This window comes from Equus asinus, chromosome 8, assembly GCF_041296235.1.
Source record: "Equus asinus isolate D_3611 breed Donkey chromosome 8, EquAss-T2T_v2, whole genome shotgun sequence".
Lineage (NCBI taxonomy): Eukaryota > Metazoa > Chordata > Mammalia > Perissodactyla > Equidae > Equus > Equus asinus.
Window position 1 is genome coordinate 88908819 of NC_091797.1, and position 16814 is coordinate 88925632.

Here is a 16814-nt window from a genome sequence, read left to right on the forward strand (position 1 = left end):
AAGCTGGCTTTCTGCTGGCATTCACCTAACAGCCTTGGGCGTGGTGCCCGCCCCTCACCTCTGTGGACAAAGCCCCTGGGCCCCGAGATGTGGGAAGAGAGGGATTTGTGGGGACAGGGGAAGTTCAGGGGCTGCTTGTCTCTGTGAAAATCGTCGGTCATTTCCCCAGTTTGAAAAGACTGGTCGTCTTTTGGGCTCCTGACTTGGGTTCTGTAGGAACTCAAAATTAACGCATTAAATTAATTTTGTGCTCCCTTTGCTCAAGCTGATTAGCGCAAATCAAATTTCACACTAATTGGCTAAGGCAGAGAGAGCAGGAGCCCAGTGTGTGGGATGGATGCTGATGGTGGGGGTGGGGGGTGGAGGTGAGGGGCGTGACCTGGGGCGTTCCTGGATTGACCAGCCTGTATTCAGTGCCCATTGCAGATGATCACCTCTCCAGCTCGGGGGCTTGTGTGTGTCCACAAGCAAATTAACCCATCTAAAGCCAAGCGTGAGGCCAAGATTAGGAAGAGATCCTAGCAATTTCTATGGCAGTAATTCTTTCTATTTAAATTATTTTGTTGAGGTCACTTGGTTTATAACATTCTGTAAATTTCAGGTGTACATCATCATGGATCAGTTTCGGTGTAGACTGTATTGTATTCACCCCCAATAGTTTAGTTTTGTCCGTCAACGAACGCCTGTGCCCCTTTATCCGTCTCACCCTTCTTCCACCCTCTTCCCCTGTAGTAACCACCAATCTAGTCTCCACTTCTATGTGTTTGTTTATCTTCCACACATGAATGAAATCACTCATTTGTGTTTGTCTTTCTCTGTCTGACTTATTTCGCTCCGCGTAATACCCTCGAGGTCCATCCCTGTTGTTGCAAATGGCGCAGTTTTGCCTTTTAAACTTTGTTGTGCTTAAGAATCACCCTAGAGTGTTGAAATTCAGATCTGTGGGTCCAGCCTCAGAGGTGGTGGTTGGGGGCATCTGAGGGTCCTGGAATTTGCATTTTAACATCCATCCCAGGTCAGTGCAATGCAAGTGTTTCCCCAGAACACTTTAAGGACAACAGTGTAAGGAATAGCAAAAGATGGCCCCAGCCCAACGACAGCCAGGAACACTCTGGTAGAGCCCCTCCTTCATGGACTGGGGGCTGTGACGGATCTGGGTTCAAGTCCCTGTTCTGCCACTTCCTTGCTTTGTGATGTCACAGCACGCCCCGTAAACCTCGTTTTTGCTCTGTTTCTATTGAAATCTGCATTGTGGTCTGAGCCGTCACTGGTGTGGCCAGCAGGATGGGAAGCGGATGGGCTGGAGGAGAGAAAAAGCTGGGGAGCAGAGAATCTACAGGCAGCCCAGCTCAACTTTTTTTTGGACTCTTTAAAAGATACTGTTGTGTGTTTTTCTGATTGTGCAAGTGGTTAAAAAAAATCAACAGTATAGAAATGCGTCAGAAGGCAGTTGGAGTCCCTTGTGGGCCCACCCTTCCAGAAAAAAAAAAATCCCTAGTAACAGTTTGGGAATGCCTTTTTTTGTGCAAGTACAAATAAAAATGGGAACATGTTGAAGATTCTATTCTGCAACTTTGCTTTTTTTTTCCGCCTTGGCAATGTACCTTGGGGAGTTTTTAATGGCAGAAAATATAGATTTGCATCCTCTCCCTTCGTGGGGCAGCTGAATGATTATTGAGACAGCCTGTGAGCTGATAGCTTTGATGGGAACTCGCTCGGAAGGGCAGCCAGATTCCATACTGGAAGGGCCGCTTAGCACCTGTGTGATAACACCCCACCGGCGCCCCTCAGTACCACTCGGAGGGTCTGATGGGAGAGTGAGGTGTTTTGACATCTTTGTACGTGACATTAGTGGCATAGAATGGGAATCCCGGGAAGACAATGGGCATTGCCTAATTCAATGCATTTACAGCGCAGGGGACCAAAGCCCCGTACAGGAAGACGCCAGTCCACGGTCACACAATATGTTAGTCGTTCTGTTGGGACTTGAACCCTGTACTTGCCTCTATTTCTTTTTCTTTTCCTTCTCTGACCCTTGACTTTAACCACAGCCTCACCTAAGAGGTCACCTGTTTCATGAGCCACCCTCGTTCTGTGCAAGGTCATTTCTTTTTTTTTTAAGATTTTATTTTTTTTCTTTTTCTCCCCAAAGCCCCCCGGTACATAGTTGTATATTCTTCGTTGTGGGTCCTTCTAGTTGTGGCACGTGGGACGCTGCCTCAGCGTGGTTTGATGAGCAGTGCCATGTCCGCGCCCAGGATTCGAACCAACGAAACACTGGGCCGCCTGCAGCGGAGCGCGTGAACTTAACCACTCGGCCACGGGGCCAGCCCCTGTGCAAGGTCATTTCTGAGCCTCTTGGGCGTAAAGACTCCACTCGTATATTTCTCTCCCCACTTTCTTCAGCATATCCTTGAGCCTGGAAGGCTGCATTTTGGAACAATTATACCATTTGTTATTTACTGGTCAGTTATTTTGGTGAAAAAGAAAAGTCAGTGCTAATGGGAATTCATTGAAAAATAAACATTTGTCTTTTTAATTTTAAACCTGTCTATCTTACCTCATTGAGGTAGGACCTAAGCCCTTTGAGAACGAGCATCTCACTCAAGATCCACTTCTTTCTTCCTTAAACCACGCCCCTAACACACGACTATCTGATTTCCAGTTTTGATTTCAAGCAGAGCCAGTGGCAAAGTAACGTGAGTGTAGAAACCTAATCTTTTACTTTTGCTTTTTTTATAGTTCTTGCACCTACACCCATTTGACAGGATTTTAAAAAGCAACTCACCTGTATTTATTCTTTTCAAAGCATTCACCCTAGTTTTCCTGGAAATTCTTTGCCCAGCCACATTTTATGGTTATGTAATAGCTAATTGAATAGGTAATTACAGTAAAAATGGAACAGGCATAAACAGGTGAGGAACACACACAATTGACATTAGGTGTGCATGACTATGGCCACGCCTGGTAGAGGCAGATGGTAGAGGAGAGCTTCCCTGGCTGAGAGCGTTCCTATGTGGGGGCGTCTGTGGGTGTGTCTTCCTGAGGGAGCCAGTTGGTTGGTCCAGCAAGAGGACTCCCTCAAGGATGGTTAAGCAGAGTTTGTACTAGAATAGCTATTTTTTATTGAGCAGTTACCATGTGCCAGGTACTGTGTTAAGCTTTATGTGGATTATCTCACTTAATTCTCAAAACAATGCTGTAAGTTATCCCTTGCTCTCTGAAGATGAGAAAACTGAGCATCAGATGGACGTCCTATCTGGTTTAAAGTCACACAGTTGGTGGGTGTCGGGCCAAGAATTCTAACACACCAAGACCAGTAAAATCCTGATGCCCGTGCTCTCGATCACCTCATTACACTGAAGGGTCGCCTTGCCATGAGAGCCAGTGATCTGTCCAAGGGTGGTCATGTGGAGTGTGCCTAAGGGAGAAGGGTTGGCGGCCCTAGTGAGTGACTTTCCTTGAACCCTTCCCATCCCAGATTGCTGACTTGACCACAGAGCTCGCTGATGAGCGCTTCAAAGGGGACGTGGCCTGCCAGGTGCTGGAGAGTGAGCGGGCCGAGAGGCTGAGGGCCTTCCGGGAGGTCCAGGAGCTGAAGGTGAGGGGTCTGGGGTGGTGGTGGGTGGCTGAACAGGGTGGCTGGGAGTGGTTGGGCCTGCCCTCCTCTGCTTACATCTGGGACCAGTAAACCCAAGCAAGATGCACAGGCTTACTGAACCCCATGCTCAAGGTCCTGGAGGACACTTGGATCTTCTTAAGGATTGGCCTTGGAGATGCCCTGGGTGAAGACTGTGCAGAGGGTGGACAGTCCCTGGCTAGGGAGGCACCCTGGGTGAGGACCATGCATGGGTGGCGAGTCCTGGTTTGGGAGGCACCGAGGGGGAGATGGCCAGCTCAGGCCTCTGTCCAGCCCCAGTGGGGACCTCGAGGCCTTTCTTCCAGAGCAAGTATGAGCAAGTCCAGAAGAATTTGGGAGAAGTGCAGAAGCAGTTGGAAGAAGCTCAGCAGAAAATTCAGTTGAATGACTTGGAGAGGAGTCACACTGGAAGAGGTGAGCAGGCTGGGACCCTTGGGGTTGGATGCTGGTGGGAAAAGCTACCTTTCATGTCATTCATTCATTCATAATTCATTCACTCATACACACTGAGCGCTTACTCTGCGCTAGACCCTGCGTGGGGGGCTGAGACCTTGGCAGAGCCTACAGTCTAGTGGAACAGACAGACATTGAGCAGATAATCCCACAATAAATATCCCAAACAATGAATTATCCATGTGACAGGTGCTGGGTAGTAATAATGCAAAGAATGATAATAAAGTAGTATCTCGATGGGCAAGGCACCTTTATATTTATATGAGTATTTTTAGTATAAATTTTGGGGAAGGCAGTTGACTGCTTAAAAGTGAAACCTATGACGTCACGATTCTGGATTTGAATCCAGACTCCATCTTTTATTAGATGAGTGGCTTTGGGCATAGAAATTATTGGGCCTCGATTTTCTCATCTTTCAATGGAGGTAGTCACAGATGATTAATAGAAAGGGTTTAGCCACTTACATGGCACCAAGGGCTGAATAGCTGTTAGCTGCTTTACCCTGATTACCAATACTTCTAATAGTGGGATCGTAATCCATGCTCGTAACCACCCACGGAGCAGAAACTACTACTGTCCCCATTTAAAAGTGATGTCGGGCACTGAGCAGTTGCTGAATGAATGGAGAGGAAGTGAGGGGACCCCTGAATTGCCCAATGATCGATGTGCTCAGCAGAGCCAAGCGTTTCTGGTGGTGCCCGTCTTACACAGTTGCCTGCAGACTCACATCCCATGGTGGGATGGGCATGGTGACATCTTTGTCAACTCCGCTCCCTGGTCTAAATGAGTCAGGTGAGAAGGATGCCCAGGGTGCTTGTCAGCCTTTATCAAATGTTGACATCATTCCTTCGGTGCCCCTAGAGAATTCATGCCCCAGAAATGTCAGGGACACTCAGAGGAACGGAGATCAGGAGGCGGTGGAGAAGAGACAAGGCGCGTTTGCTTTCTACTCTGCTCTTGTCCTGCTCTCATCCTGGCTGCCCCCAGGGCAGGCATTTCCCAGGGAGGTTAATGCAGAGGACTTTGAGGTTGTAAGAAGACCTAACAAGGTGGGTACATACAAGGTCAGGGAAACGAGTTTGCACAGAACCGGCGGAGAGGAACAGCACAGTCTCCCCAGAACATCATGAGCCCCATTTCCGTCCTGACTGTGGCTTATGTTTCAGTGGTACGCCCCTGTGTGTTTTCCTATGGAAAAGCGTGGGAGTTGAATGAGAGGGGGAGATAGGCACATTAGTCACAATGCTATATAGGCTCTCAGCTCCAGATGCTCATTTTAGGAAGCCAATCCACAAATATTTTGTTTTTCATTATGAAAGGAATACATACTCCTGATAGAAAATTTCTAAAATGCAGGAAAGTTGAAAGAAGCAATATAGCAATTTAATCCCACTGCTGCAGTGCCCCCACAACCCCCTCTATGGATCAAGCTGGAGTATAAATTATCAAAAATATATGTTTTTCCTCGATGCAGGGTTAAGTATTTAAAGACAACCGTTTATGGTATGCATCCAGCACTGAGCTGGACACTGGGAGCCGGGGGGAGGTCACAGAAGAATTATAGTTGGGCCCTGCTGTCAAGAAACTTGCAATATAAGTGGGGAAGTCAGATAAACCCAGGAAAAATGTGACTGGAGAATGAAGGGCTGAGCTGTATGCACTGATTGAGAATGGCACCGTGGGAAGGGAGGGTAGAGGTGGAAATCAGCCTTGAAGACTGGAGAACAGTTTCCTCATCTGCTCATGTTGCCCCCTCATTCCACCTGCTCCTGGCACATCATAGCACAGAGTACGCAGTCAGCCAGAGAAATGCTTTCTACTTCCTCTTCTTTTTCCAGGCTATGCTGTTTGCTACTTGAGATTTTGTTTTTCCTGGTGGGGAGGCAGAATTCTTTTCCCGTCATAATATTATTTACCTTAGTGGAAACATGAAAAAGCTCTAACTCCTCACAATTAGATCATCCTTCTGTTTGGGTTAGTTATCTGGGTTTCCCTGTTGTGGTCACCTCCTTCAAGACTCAGTCCTACCATCCACCCACCTATCCATCCATCCACCCACCCATCCATCCATACATCCATCCATCCACCCATCCACCCACCCACCCATCCATCCATCCATCCACCCAACCATCCATCCATCCACCCACCCATCCATCCATCCATCCATCCTTCCATCCATGTATCCATCTATATACTCACCTATACATCCACTATTCCAGTGAAACTTATGGAGCATTTATGATATGATAGGCATTGTAGTAAGTTCTGGGGACACAACAATTAACAACAACAACAAAAAAAAGGTTTGCTGCCCTTTTACTTTTGAATCCTCTTCTGGATTTCCATAAGCTTCCTTTATAAGAGCCTTGATCATGCCAGGTTGCAGCTATCTTTCCACATGTTTGTCTCTGCCACAAGATTCTCTTGGAAAATAGAATGGTTTCTTATTTATTCCATTATTTCTTGTGCCTGATATGGAGTACTGTGCTCAATGAATGCTTGGATGGATGGTAGGTAGATGGAAGAATATATGATGGATGGATGAATGGGTGGATGAATGGAGAGATGGATGGATGGATAGATGGATGGATGTATGGAGGGATGGGTGGGTGGATGGACGGATGAAAGGATGGATCAATGGAGAGATGGATGGATGGATGGATGGATGAATGGATGGATGAAGAGATGGATGGATGGAGAGATGGTGGATGGATTGAAGGATGCATGGATGAATGGATGGAGAGATGGATGAAATGGATGGTCTCTATCTTAAGCTCTCCACTTGTGTAATGTTTTCCACAGCTCCATTACCTTAAGGGACATCACTCTATTACTCAGAGAGTCAAAAGTTAAGACATCATAACCTAGTCTAGCCCACTCTTTTCAGCCAGTTTTCATCACACCAGCAAATGATTTTTTTAGATTTTTATCAAATCAAGGAATTGTTCTCTTATCTCATAGAGACATCTTGTGACCAATGTCTCTGTTGTTATGCATTCAGTAGACTTTTTAATTATTGCTCATTGATTTGTTAACTAATTCAACCAAGAGTCACCGATTACACGCTCTGTGTCACCCAGTGTGGTTGGCCAGTAGGATGACTGCAGTCGGTGAACTTGTACAAATATGGGGAATCTCCTGTGTGTAGGGAATTCTTCTAGAGGGTGTTGAGGATCCACCAAGAACTAAAACATCTCCCTTGCCCTCAAGGATTGTGGAATTTTCTTGGAAATATAAAGATATGTGTGCACTTGTATAGAGAAATTGAACAGTATAAAGCAACCAAACTAGAAAAACGAGTAATAACCAGACAACTGGAGACGGTCAGGAGAGATCACCTGTAGGAAGTGTTTTTCTTTAAGCTTAGACTTAAAACAGGATTTCCTAACCTGAAGTCCAAGGTCGAGCCTCAGGAACTCTATTAATGTTGTGAAGTTGTGGACAAAGAGCTCAGAAAGTGGAGAAGAAGCTCGCTCATTCACCCAGCCTTCCGTCTTGGCCTCCCTTTGTTAAGCAGCGGACGAGTGGCAGATGCGCTTTGACTGTGCCCAGATGGAGAATGAGTTCCTCAGAAAGCGGCTACAGCAATTTGAAGAGAGGTTGGACTCAGAGCTGACATCCAGGAAAGAGCTGGAGCAGAAGGTAAGAGGCAGGAGACAGTCTGGGTCACAAAAGTGTCCGAGTGGGCGGGTTCTCACCCCTACTGTGGATGATCCAGCTGTTGGCCGGCCCTGGGGGGGTAGAAGGAGGGTGCCAACAATTTCGTGTTTTTCCACCTCCACTGATACTACAAATGCTGGTCACCGTGGGAGGTGGAAAATATTGTCTCTACACGTGGGTCTTCTACACTGGGGAAGAATACTCTGTGGCATAAAAAACTTGAACGTTAACTCAGGGTACCTGAGTTCCAGTCCCATTTCTGCTTTGACCTTGTGGAAATCACTTTACCTTTTGGGTCTCGGATTTCTCATCTATAAAATGGTTGATATGCTCTTAAAACAGTCAAATTTTGTCCATTCTAATCTTCCACCTCCATCTCCCATCCAGACCCGAGCAAGAGCCTTCTAACTGGTCTCCTTGCCTGCAGCCTCTTCCCTCAACCGCCTGGCACACTGCAGCCAAGGGGTCTTTCAGATTCTCTTTCACATTGTTCTGTTATCGCGAGTTATGCTGGCTCTCGTGGTGGAGTGTTTCCTTGCGTGTTTTGTACATTTTGATTGTGAGCTCATCTTCAACACGTCCCTCAACTCCCACTGTAGTGGCCCCAAGTAGTTTGCTTTGTGAAATACTCCTTGTTTTCCCTTCCCTCATGGTAAATTTCTTGTGTGTGTATTTAGCCATTTTTTATTGTGAGTTAATCTTATTTTTAAATTTTAAAAAGTTTTTATCAGTTTTAATGAGTCCCGTATTTACAAGGTTGTGGGTGTGCTCTTCGAGAAGAAGCATTTTTGCACTTTCTTCTGCAGCAGCCCCTGAGGTTATGCTAAATTCTCCATTTCAGATCTTTGCAACATGTGCAAAGTGTCAATTTGAGCTCTGAACCTGCATGAGGCACAGACCTCAGGTTTTGATATCTTACGGGACTCCTTTCTCCCCACTCAGAGCCAGAGTGGCAGCAAGCTTTCTTAGCACCTTCCCGGCCAGTGTGGGGAGCTTTCCTGCCCCCTCTCACCGAGGGGAAGCTCCTGAGGGGCCTGACTTAAGGCCAGTGTCTTCATTCCAGCTCCCCACCTTCCATGCGTCCAAGGCCTTGTCTCCTGTCTCTGTCAGGGAATTAAAACACAACCTCTATCCTTAGGGATGTTCTAGATCTTTCAGCTGCTCCTCTTCTCCCTTACCCTGGCTGCCATAGTGTCAGCATCTACCCATATTGCTCTTCTTTTGTGTCCTCTGCATTTCCTACATTCTGAAATTTCCTTTTCTTTCTTGAAAGTGCAGCTGGATACGAAAAATATAACATCATTTTACCTAGTGTTTCTGGATGGACGTTTTGATGGTTTGGGCTCTTTACCTGTTTTGCGTTCTCTCCATCACCTCTAGTCTGCATTCCAACCAGTCTCCACTTTAACCGGTGATGTGCTGGTAAACCGGCTCTCCGAAAACAGACCAACAGACACCCTGATGTGTAGTATTTTCCAATTGCCAGTTTCTGGGGTGTAAATAGTCCCACCATGGCCAGTTTGAAGCTACCGTTCTGAGGTCTCTGAATGTGGAATTGGGATGAGATTCGCAGAATCAACTCTTGTAAGTTGGTATAAGCCCGCTCCAGCACTCCATTGAGTCCAACCACACCCAGTTGCTTAAGGCTCACAACAAAATTGAGAGGAAGGTATGGAGATTTCCCATAAGCCCCCTGCCCCCAAACATGCGTAGTCTCCCCCATTATCAACGTCCTCCACCGCAGGGGGACATTAGTTACGGTGGATGAACCTACACTGACACTTTATGATCACCCAAAGTCCATAGTTTACATTAGGGTTCACTCTTGGTGTTGTCCATTCTATGGGTTTGGACAAATGTATAATGACATATATCCACCATTATAGTTTTATTCAAAGTAGTTTCACTGCCCTAAAAATCTTCCATGCTCTACCAATTCACCCCTCTCACTAACCCCAGGCAACCACTGATCTTTTTACTGTCTCCATAGTTTTGCCTTTTCCAGAACGTCATATAGTTGGAATCACACAGTACACAACCTTTTCAGATTGGCTTTTTTCACTTGGTAGTATGCTTTTAAGTTTCTTCCATGTCTTTTCATGGCTGGATGGCTCGTTTCTTTTTAGTGCCGAATAATATTCTATTGTCTTGGGGTACCAGAGTTTATTTATCCACTCACCTACTCAAGGACATCTTGGTTGCTTCCATGTTTTGGCAATAAGGAATAAACCTGCAATACATCTCCATGTCCAGGTTTTTATGCAGACATAAATTTTCAGCTCCTATGGGTAAATACCAAGAGGCATGATTGCTGGATCAAGTGGTAAGAGTGTGTCTAGTTTTGTGAGAAGCTGTCAAACCATCTCCCAACGTGGCTGTCCCATTCTGCATTCCTGCCAGCAATGAATGAGAGTTCCTGTTGCTCCACGTCCTCACCAGCATTTGATGTTGTCAGTGTTCTGGATTTTAGCCGTCGAATAGGTGTGTAGTGGTATCTCAGTGTAGTGTTAACTTCATGTCCCTGATGGTGTATGATGCAGGGCATCTTTTCATAAACTTATTTGCCATCCGTCTTCCTTCTTTGGCGAAGTGTCTGTTAAGGTCTTTGGCCCATTTTTTAATTGAGTTGTTTTCTTATTATTGAGTTTTAAGAGTTCTTTGCATATTCTGGATAACAGTCCTTTATCAGTTGTGTCTTTTGCAAGTATTTTCTCCCAGTTGGTGTCATTTCATTCTCGTGATAGTGTCTTTTGCAGAGCAGAAATTTTTAATTTTAATAAAGCCCTGCTTATAAATTCTTTCTGTCGTGGGTCATACCTTTGGTGTCACATCTGGAAAGTCATTGCCAGACCCAAGGTCATCTAGGCTTGCTCCTCTGTTATCATCCAGGAGCTTTAAGGTTTTGGATTTTACATTTAGGTCTGCGATCCATTTTGAGTTAGTTTTTGTGAAGGGCGTAAAGTCCAATTCATCTTTTTGCATGCTGATGTCCAATTGTTCAAGCACCATTTGCTAAAAAGACTGTCTTTCCTTTATTGAATTGCCTTTGCCCCTTTGTGAAATATCAATTGATTAGATTTCTGTGGGTCTATTTCTGGGCTGTCTATTCTGTTCCATTGCACTGTTTTTTCCTTCCTTCCAAAAGTGCCTTATTCTTTCTCATCCCTGGGCCTTTGCATATGCTGTTTCTCTTCCTAGAACACTCTTTCTCTTCTTTACCTAGGTATCTCCAACTATCCTTAAGATCTCAGCTTAAATGTTGTTCCCTCCAGAAAGGCTTGCTTGACACAGATTGGGTTCCCCTGAATTGTTTTCCCAAGTATAAGCCTCCTCATGCTGCACTGTAGTGGTCTCCCCAATTAGAGGGGAGCACCATGAAAGCTGAGGTTGTCTTTGCCTGTCCCACTATTATATATATCTCCCCATTGTGAGGGGGTAGTATCCTGTGGTCACCTTGCAGAGTGGCCCAGGGTGAGACCACATGGGATTATATAAACAGTGGAGGTGAGGCTCACGTCCTCGGTGGTAGTGATGGTTTTAGTGGTTCCTTCCAAGATGGACAGGATACTGTGATCCTCAGGAGACACCCCGAGCTGTAGGTTCCCATATGCAGGAGGAGAAGGGCAAGGCCCAGTTCTTTAATAACAAATTATAAAGTCAGGTCAGTTTCCCCTAGGAAGGGCGGTGGTATTCATGCTACATTAAAAAGTAATAAAGCTGCAACCTTTTCTGAGCAGTAGAATCTAAGAAAACATCCCATTTGCCTTCGAATACGGAATTTAGAATTACAGGCTTCATTAACTCAGCATTTTGCTTATTTAAAGCAATTCTTTAATGAGGCCATTTCTTCAAAGCGAGTGTGCTGAGTTGCGCTTGCTCCCAGATCTAAAGTAGGACATTTGGGAGGGTGCTTCCCGGAGAAGATGCTGGAGCTCGGCCTCTTCTGTTTGTTTACGGCCGTGTGCATTCCTGGGTAATTCAGCCCATCCAAAGTGCCACTTGCTGCTCTCACCTTTCCAGCCCGGCTGTTGGGTTTCCTGGGCAGATTTCCAGGTGTGCCATTTTGGCTGCTTCATGGCTAATCCTCATATAGCACCACAGATTATCCAGCCGATGGGGATGTCAATTATACAATACTCAAGGCGTTTCCAGTCCCGGAGGCCAGTGATTAAGATCTGGTGCTCTCACCGCTATAGCCCGGGTTCATTTTCCAGTCAGGGAACCACGTCACCTATCTATAGGTTGTCAACTGTGGCGGCTGCATGTCGCTGTGATGCTGAAAGCTATGTCACGGGTATTTCAAATACCTGCAGGGTCACCCATGGTGGACAGGTTTCAGCAGAGCTTCCAGACTAAGACAGACTAGGAAGATGGACCTGGCCACCCACTTCTGGAAAAATTGGCCATGACAACCCTGTGAACAGCAGCAGAGCATCGTCTGATACAGTGCTGGAGGGTGAGAGGATGGTGCAAAGAGACCAGGCAGGGGTCTGCTCTGCTGTCCACAGGGACGTTAGGAGTCAGAATCCACTCGACAACACTAACAACAAACTCAAGGAGCTGTCGAGTGGAGGCAGGGCATGGAAAGAATCTGTGGCATGTTGACAGGAGGGTTATTGAGGAAAATGAAAAACAACCCCAGGAGATTGATGGAATTGTTCCCATTATACCCCTGATCAAACTGAGGCTCAGAGAAATAGCTTCTCAAGGAGACACAGGTAGAAAGTGGTCAAGACGGGGTCTCTCCAGCTCCAGGCTGTTCTTTCTCCATCACGCTCACCTTGGGAATGGCAGCCGCTTGCAACAAAAAGTAGAAAGCTCGTTGAGCGCCACCAGAGTGAGTGATTCCTGCCATCCCCCCCACAGCTTGGGGAGCTGCAGAGCGCTTACGAAGGTGCCAAGAAGACGGCTCACCAGCTGAGGAGGAAGTGCCACGGTCTGACCTGCGACCTGGAGGACACCCGCCTCCTGCTGGAGAACCAGCAAAGTCGCAACCACGAGCTCGAGAAGAAGCAGAAAAAGTGAGTCATGTTCTGCATCCTCCCTTGGGGCCAGGGCGGGGGCTGCCTCGGTGCTGGGGTCTTCTGGGGTCCCTGGGTTCTCCTCCTAAGCCCCCTCACTTCTGTTCAGGGCTCCTCGTTCATGGGGTGTAACCGCGTCATCCTGCCCTAAGTGCCCGGTCCCCTCACATCTTATTCTTGGTTCTCCCAAGAATTCAGCAAGAAACTATTCTTTTCTGTTACCCAGTCTCAGCTCTCCTACCAATGGACTATGTGACCCTGAGGAACTTTCTCGGCTTCTCTGGGCCTCAACTTCCCCATTTATCAAGTGAAGAATTTGTTATGGAGGGCGAAGACAGTCTAGCTTGGCGGTTAGCGCAAATGCTGATGTCACCCCACCCCCCAAGTCCCAGCTGTGGCTCTTTCTAGCTGTGTGACCTTGGACAAGTCATTCAACCCTTCTCAGCCTCAGAGTCTTGTCTTTAGGTGGCGGGTGAGGATGCCTCCTTGTGGTGAGGACTAAATGATACAATTGGCATCTACAAACAGACAAAATTTGGGTTCCCATCCCCATTGTTGAAAATGGGCAAAGAGAATGAGGAGATGACCAAGAAGTGGAGTCGCTGCCCTTTGCATTTAGGGTTTGGATGCTCGGATCACGTGAGCAATTCTGCTGGAGGCTGGACCTTGTGCACCAAGAAGATGCCCATCTTGAGTCTGCACACGGGTTCCCGTGTCTGCTTCCCGTGGGGATGCTGTCACAGCTCGCCAGTGGTGGAGCCTAGCCTGGAGCCCAGGTCCACACTCACGGGCTTCCTTATACAAAACCTCAGCCCTGTGATGCCCTGGTTCCTGGCCACCCTGGCTGTGTCTGAAGGTCTTCAGCTCACTCGGTGAGGGTGGGTCCTGAGCAGAGGTCCTGTTTTGAGCCAGAGGAGCCCTGATGGAGACTTTATGAGGGAAATAGGTGAAATGCAGCCTCTTTTAGAAGGTCCAGGATGAAAATACAGAAAAACATTCCGGTGTGTGCCAGGACCTGGTTTCACTGAGGACGTCTCTGTTCCAATACTTGGTCAGCCGAATTTGATTTCCATGGCAATGGCATTGATTTTGAACTTGATCTGAATTCAATACTATTTCTCTCATTTATCCTTGAGCTTTCCTGAGCTGGCTTCTTCATCTGGAAAAAAAAAAAAAGATCTTTTAGGAGTTGTTAGCATGCTCCCCAAAAGGAGAGGTTTATTCTCTTCCTATGGATGTTTGACTCCGTTTCCTTTTCCACCTTCCCGTGGGTGCTCTGGCTAAACCTTGTCCTTACAGTGGGAAAAATGGCTTAGGCCCGTCTTGGCCATTTCTTGGGTGACCTTGTCAAATGGTACCATCCCTGTGGGCCAGAGAGTGACCGAGGTTTCAGAGGAGTCCTTGGACTTAAGCAGGTCACCTGGCGCTGGAGAATGGCTCCAACAGACCCATCTGTCAATCGAGAGGCACGGACTCCGTCATCCCTGAGGTTTCCGGGGGTCATGGAGCTGTGAGGATCTTGGTCCTCCTCTGTGGGTTTTGCTCCTGTTCTGAGAGGCTGTATGGAGGGTTTAAGCCCTCTGATGGGGGGAGGGGGGCCTGCCCCTGGAGTTTATGCAGCTAGATAATTCCATCTCTTGGGTCTTTCCGTGACCCCTTTGGGCAGAATCTCTCATTCCAGGTACTCAAGAACCTCCCCCGTGAGGCCCCCTGGGAAAGTCCCCATTTCTTATACTCACATTTCCTCCTCTCAAGACTTACCTGTCCCGTGATGCCCTCCGCTCTGCTACCATCTCTTGACAGAACACGTTAACTTATGTTCTTATGCTAATGGCAAGTAGCAGCCATTATCTTTCTAGCTGGACTAGCTTTCCAGCAGGGAGCCTTCGGGGTCAGTAGAAGTCTCAGTCCAATGGTGGAAATTTGGGCTGAATGACTCTAGTGAGGGAAAGATCTAGAAGTTAGCAGTACTTCCTTATCTTTCTCTAAGTTTAGTCAGATTGTATATCCAGCTGCCTCCTTAGCTTGTGGGCGATGAAGGGACGTCTTCACGCTGCTAGAGCTCCCTGCTCCCACCTTGACTTTTAAGTTCAGAGTGGGCCGCAATGGTTCCATTGGCGTCGGCTCCTGGTTGCCATGGTTACCCCATGGCCCGCCAAGCTCAGTTCTGAGGGCTGATGGAACCCCAGCCTGCTTCCTCGGGGTAAGCCCTGTGCTGGGCTCATGGACTCCCACACTCACCGGCGGCCGGACCCCAGGCCCACTCCCAGTGGGCTGAAGGGTGTGTGCAAATCCGTCTGGCCTCAGGCAGTGGGTGGGTCAGTGTGTGCCAGAAGTTAAAATCTGTAGGAGCCATTCTTTGGCATCAAGTGACCTGCTAAGTCAAGGGCTCCTTTGAAACCTCAGTCACTGTCTGGCCCCCGCTGTCTTCCCCTCCCTGTCCCAGGGCATGAGCAGGTAGATGGAGACTAGCTGAGACAGGGGAGAAGCTGGGCTGAAGCCCACCTGCACCACTGTAGAACTTGGGGCTCAACTGCTCCATGTCTCTGATCTTCAGCTTCCTCCTCTGTAAAATGGATGCAATGACATGTTTCTTGCTGAATTGTTACAAGGACTGTATGGACCCCAATCCGGAGCCTGGCACTTTGGGGCTGCTGGAGCATTATGATCATCACAATGTTCCTAGCGCCTCTTGAATGATGTCACCAGCAGCCAATCAGAAGGCTCCTGGGCTGTTCCAACAGTGGGGCTCCATCTGTGAGCCGTGATTGGCTTTCCCAGGAGTCTGAGGCTTTGAATGACCATCTAGTCTTAAGGGACTTTGGATAATCTTGTAGCAAGGGAGAGCTTCTTCTCACCAAGGCCCAAACCTCACGCCCACTTCTTCCATCTGGCCGCACCAAGTTCCCCGGAGCTGTGGGCCGAGGGCAAGCGACCGAAGTCCCATCTTACTGAGGCTTGGCGGAGCCTCCTCTGCTGGTTTTCTCCTCTGTGATCAGCACTGAAGGCCGAGACAACTGCCTGGCACGGCGTGAAGTCCAGGAAACACTTCTCACCCGCAGTCTCCACCGTGGAGGGGCAGGTGGGCCCCGTCGAGGCGTTTCCTAATTCTCGAGATGGCCCCCAGTAGGACTGTCTTGTCTTTGTGTTTTCTGCTGGGGAGACAAATGAAGACCAGACTGAATTTATAAATATCCCACATTTTGTTGCTAATTACTGCGCTCCCACAAGACTGAGGAATGCGTAAGCCGGACCATATAGTGTGAAATATGAAATGTAGACCATCCCTTATTTAGGCAAATATATGCATTCATTCATGCACGCTCGATGAATATTAGATACCAAACCTGGGCCTTGCAGAGTTAATGGTTCTTGGCACATATGAGCAAACCGGATAGATTAGCTTTTCCTATATATCTACAGGTGTTTTATTCTTATTTTCTATTTGTATATAGTTTTATGCTATTTTTATTTTTATCTATATGTTTTTATCACATTTTAAGTAAGTATCCAGGACTTTTGTGGAAATATAAACCCTAAAAGTTGCTCTCTGGTATTCCAGGTTCCTACCCTGCATCCACCATCTTATATAAAAGCATCGAGCAAACGCTCCATCCTTTCCTTCTCTCTCTCTTGAGTGGTTCCCAGCAAACTGCTCTCGCCAGCCCCTCTCCTCCCCCACCCCAAGCATGGTGCCATGACCCGTGTTCTGCTTGGACAGGTTTGACACGCAGCTGGCCCAGGCCCTGGGTGAGTCGGTGTTTGAGAAGGGCCTCCGAGAGAAAGTGGCCCAGGAAAACACCAGCATCCGGTGGGAGCTAGGCCAGCTTCAGCAACAGTTGAAGGTAAGGGATGGGAGGCACGGAGCCCTCTGCACCCTTGGGGGCAGGGTCTCAGGAAACCCCGCTGGGCACCTGCTGTCAATGGTGATGGGGAGAGAACTCTGTGTGGGTACCTGGTCTGCCAGCCAACTGGGGTCGTGGATCCCAACATGCCTGAATAAAACAAATAGTGGGTGGCAGATTGATCGTCAGACCTCC

At 47.6% G+C, this 16814-nt stretch overlaps 1 protein-coding gene across 4 annotated transcripts in view; it reads left to right on the forward strand.

Moving 5' to 3' along the window:
- Positions 1–16814, forward strand: part of MYO18B (myosin XVIIIB) — a 249673-nt gene that overhangs the window by 124285 nt on the left and 108574 nt on the right. For 2 of the 4 annotated variants that reach the window (XR_011505408.1, XM_070516286.1), the window contains exons 26-30: positions 3482–3601; positions 3946–4054; positions 7608–7735; positions 12620–12774; positions 16496–16619. Coding sequence is in view for 2 of the 4 variants with exons in the window: in XM_070516286.1 (XP_070372387.1) it covers positions 3482–3601; positions 3946–4054; positions 7608–7735; positions 12620–12774; positions 16496–16619 (636 nt within the window). In the remaining 2 variants the exon portion in view is untranslated. The remainder of the gene's footprint in view (positions 1–3481; positions 3602–3945; positions 4055–7607; positions 7736–12619; positions 12775–16495; positions 16620–16814) is intronic. The other 2 variants (XR_011505409.1, XM_070516287.1) reach the window with 1 other exon arrangement.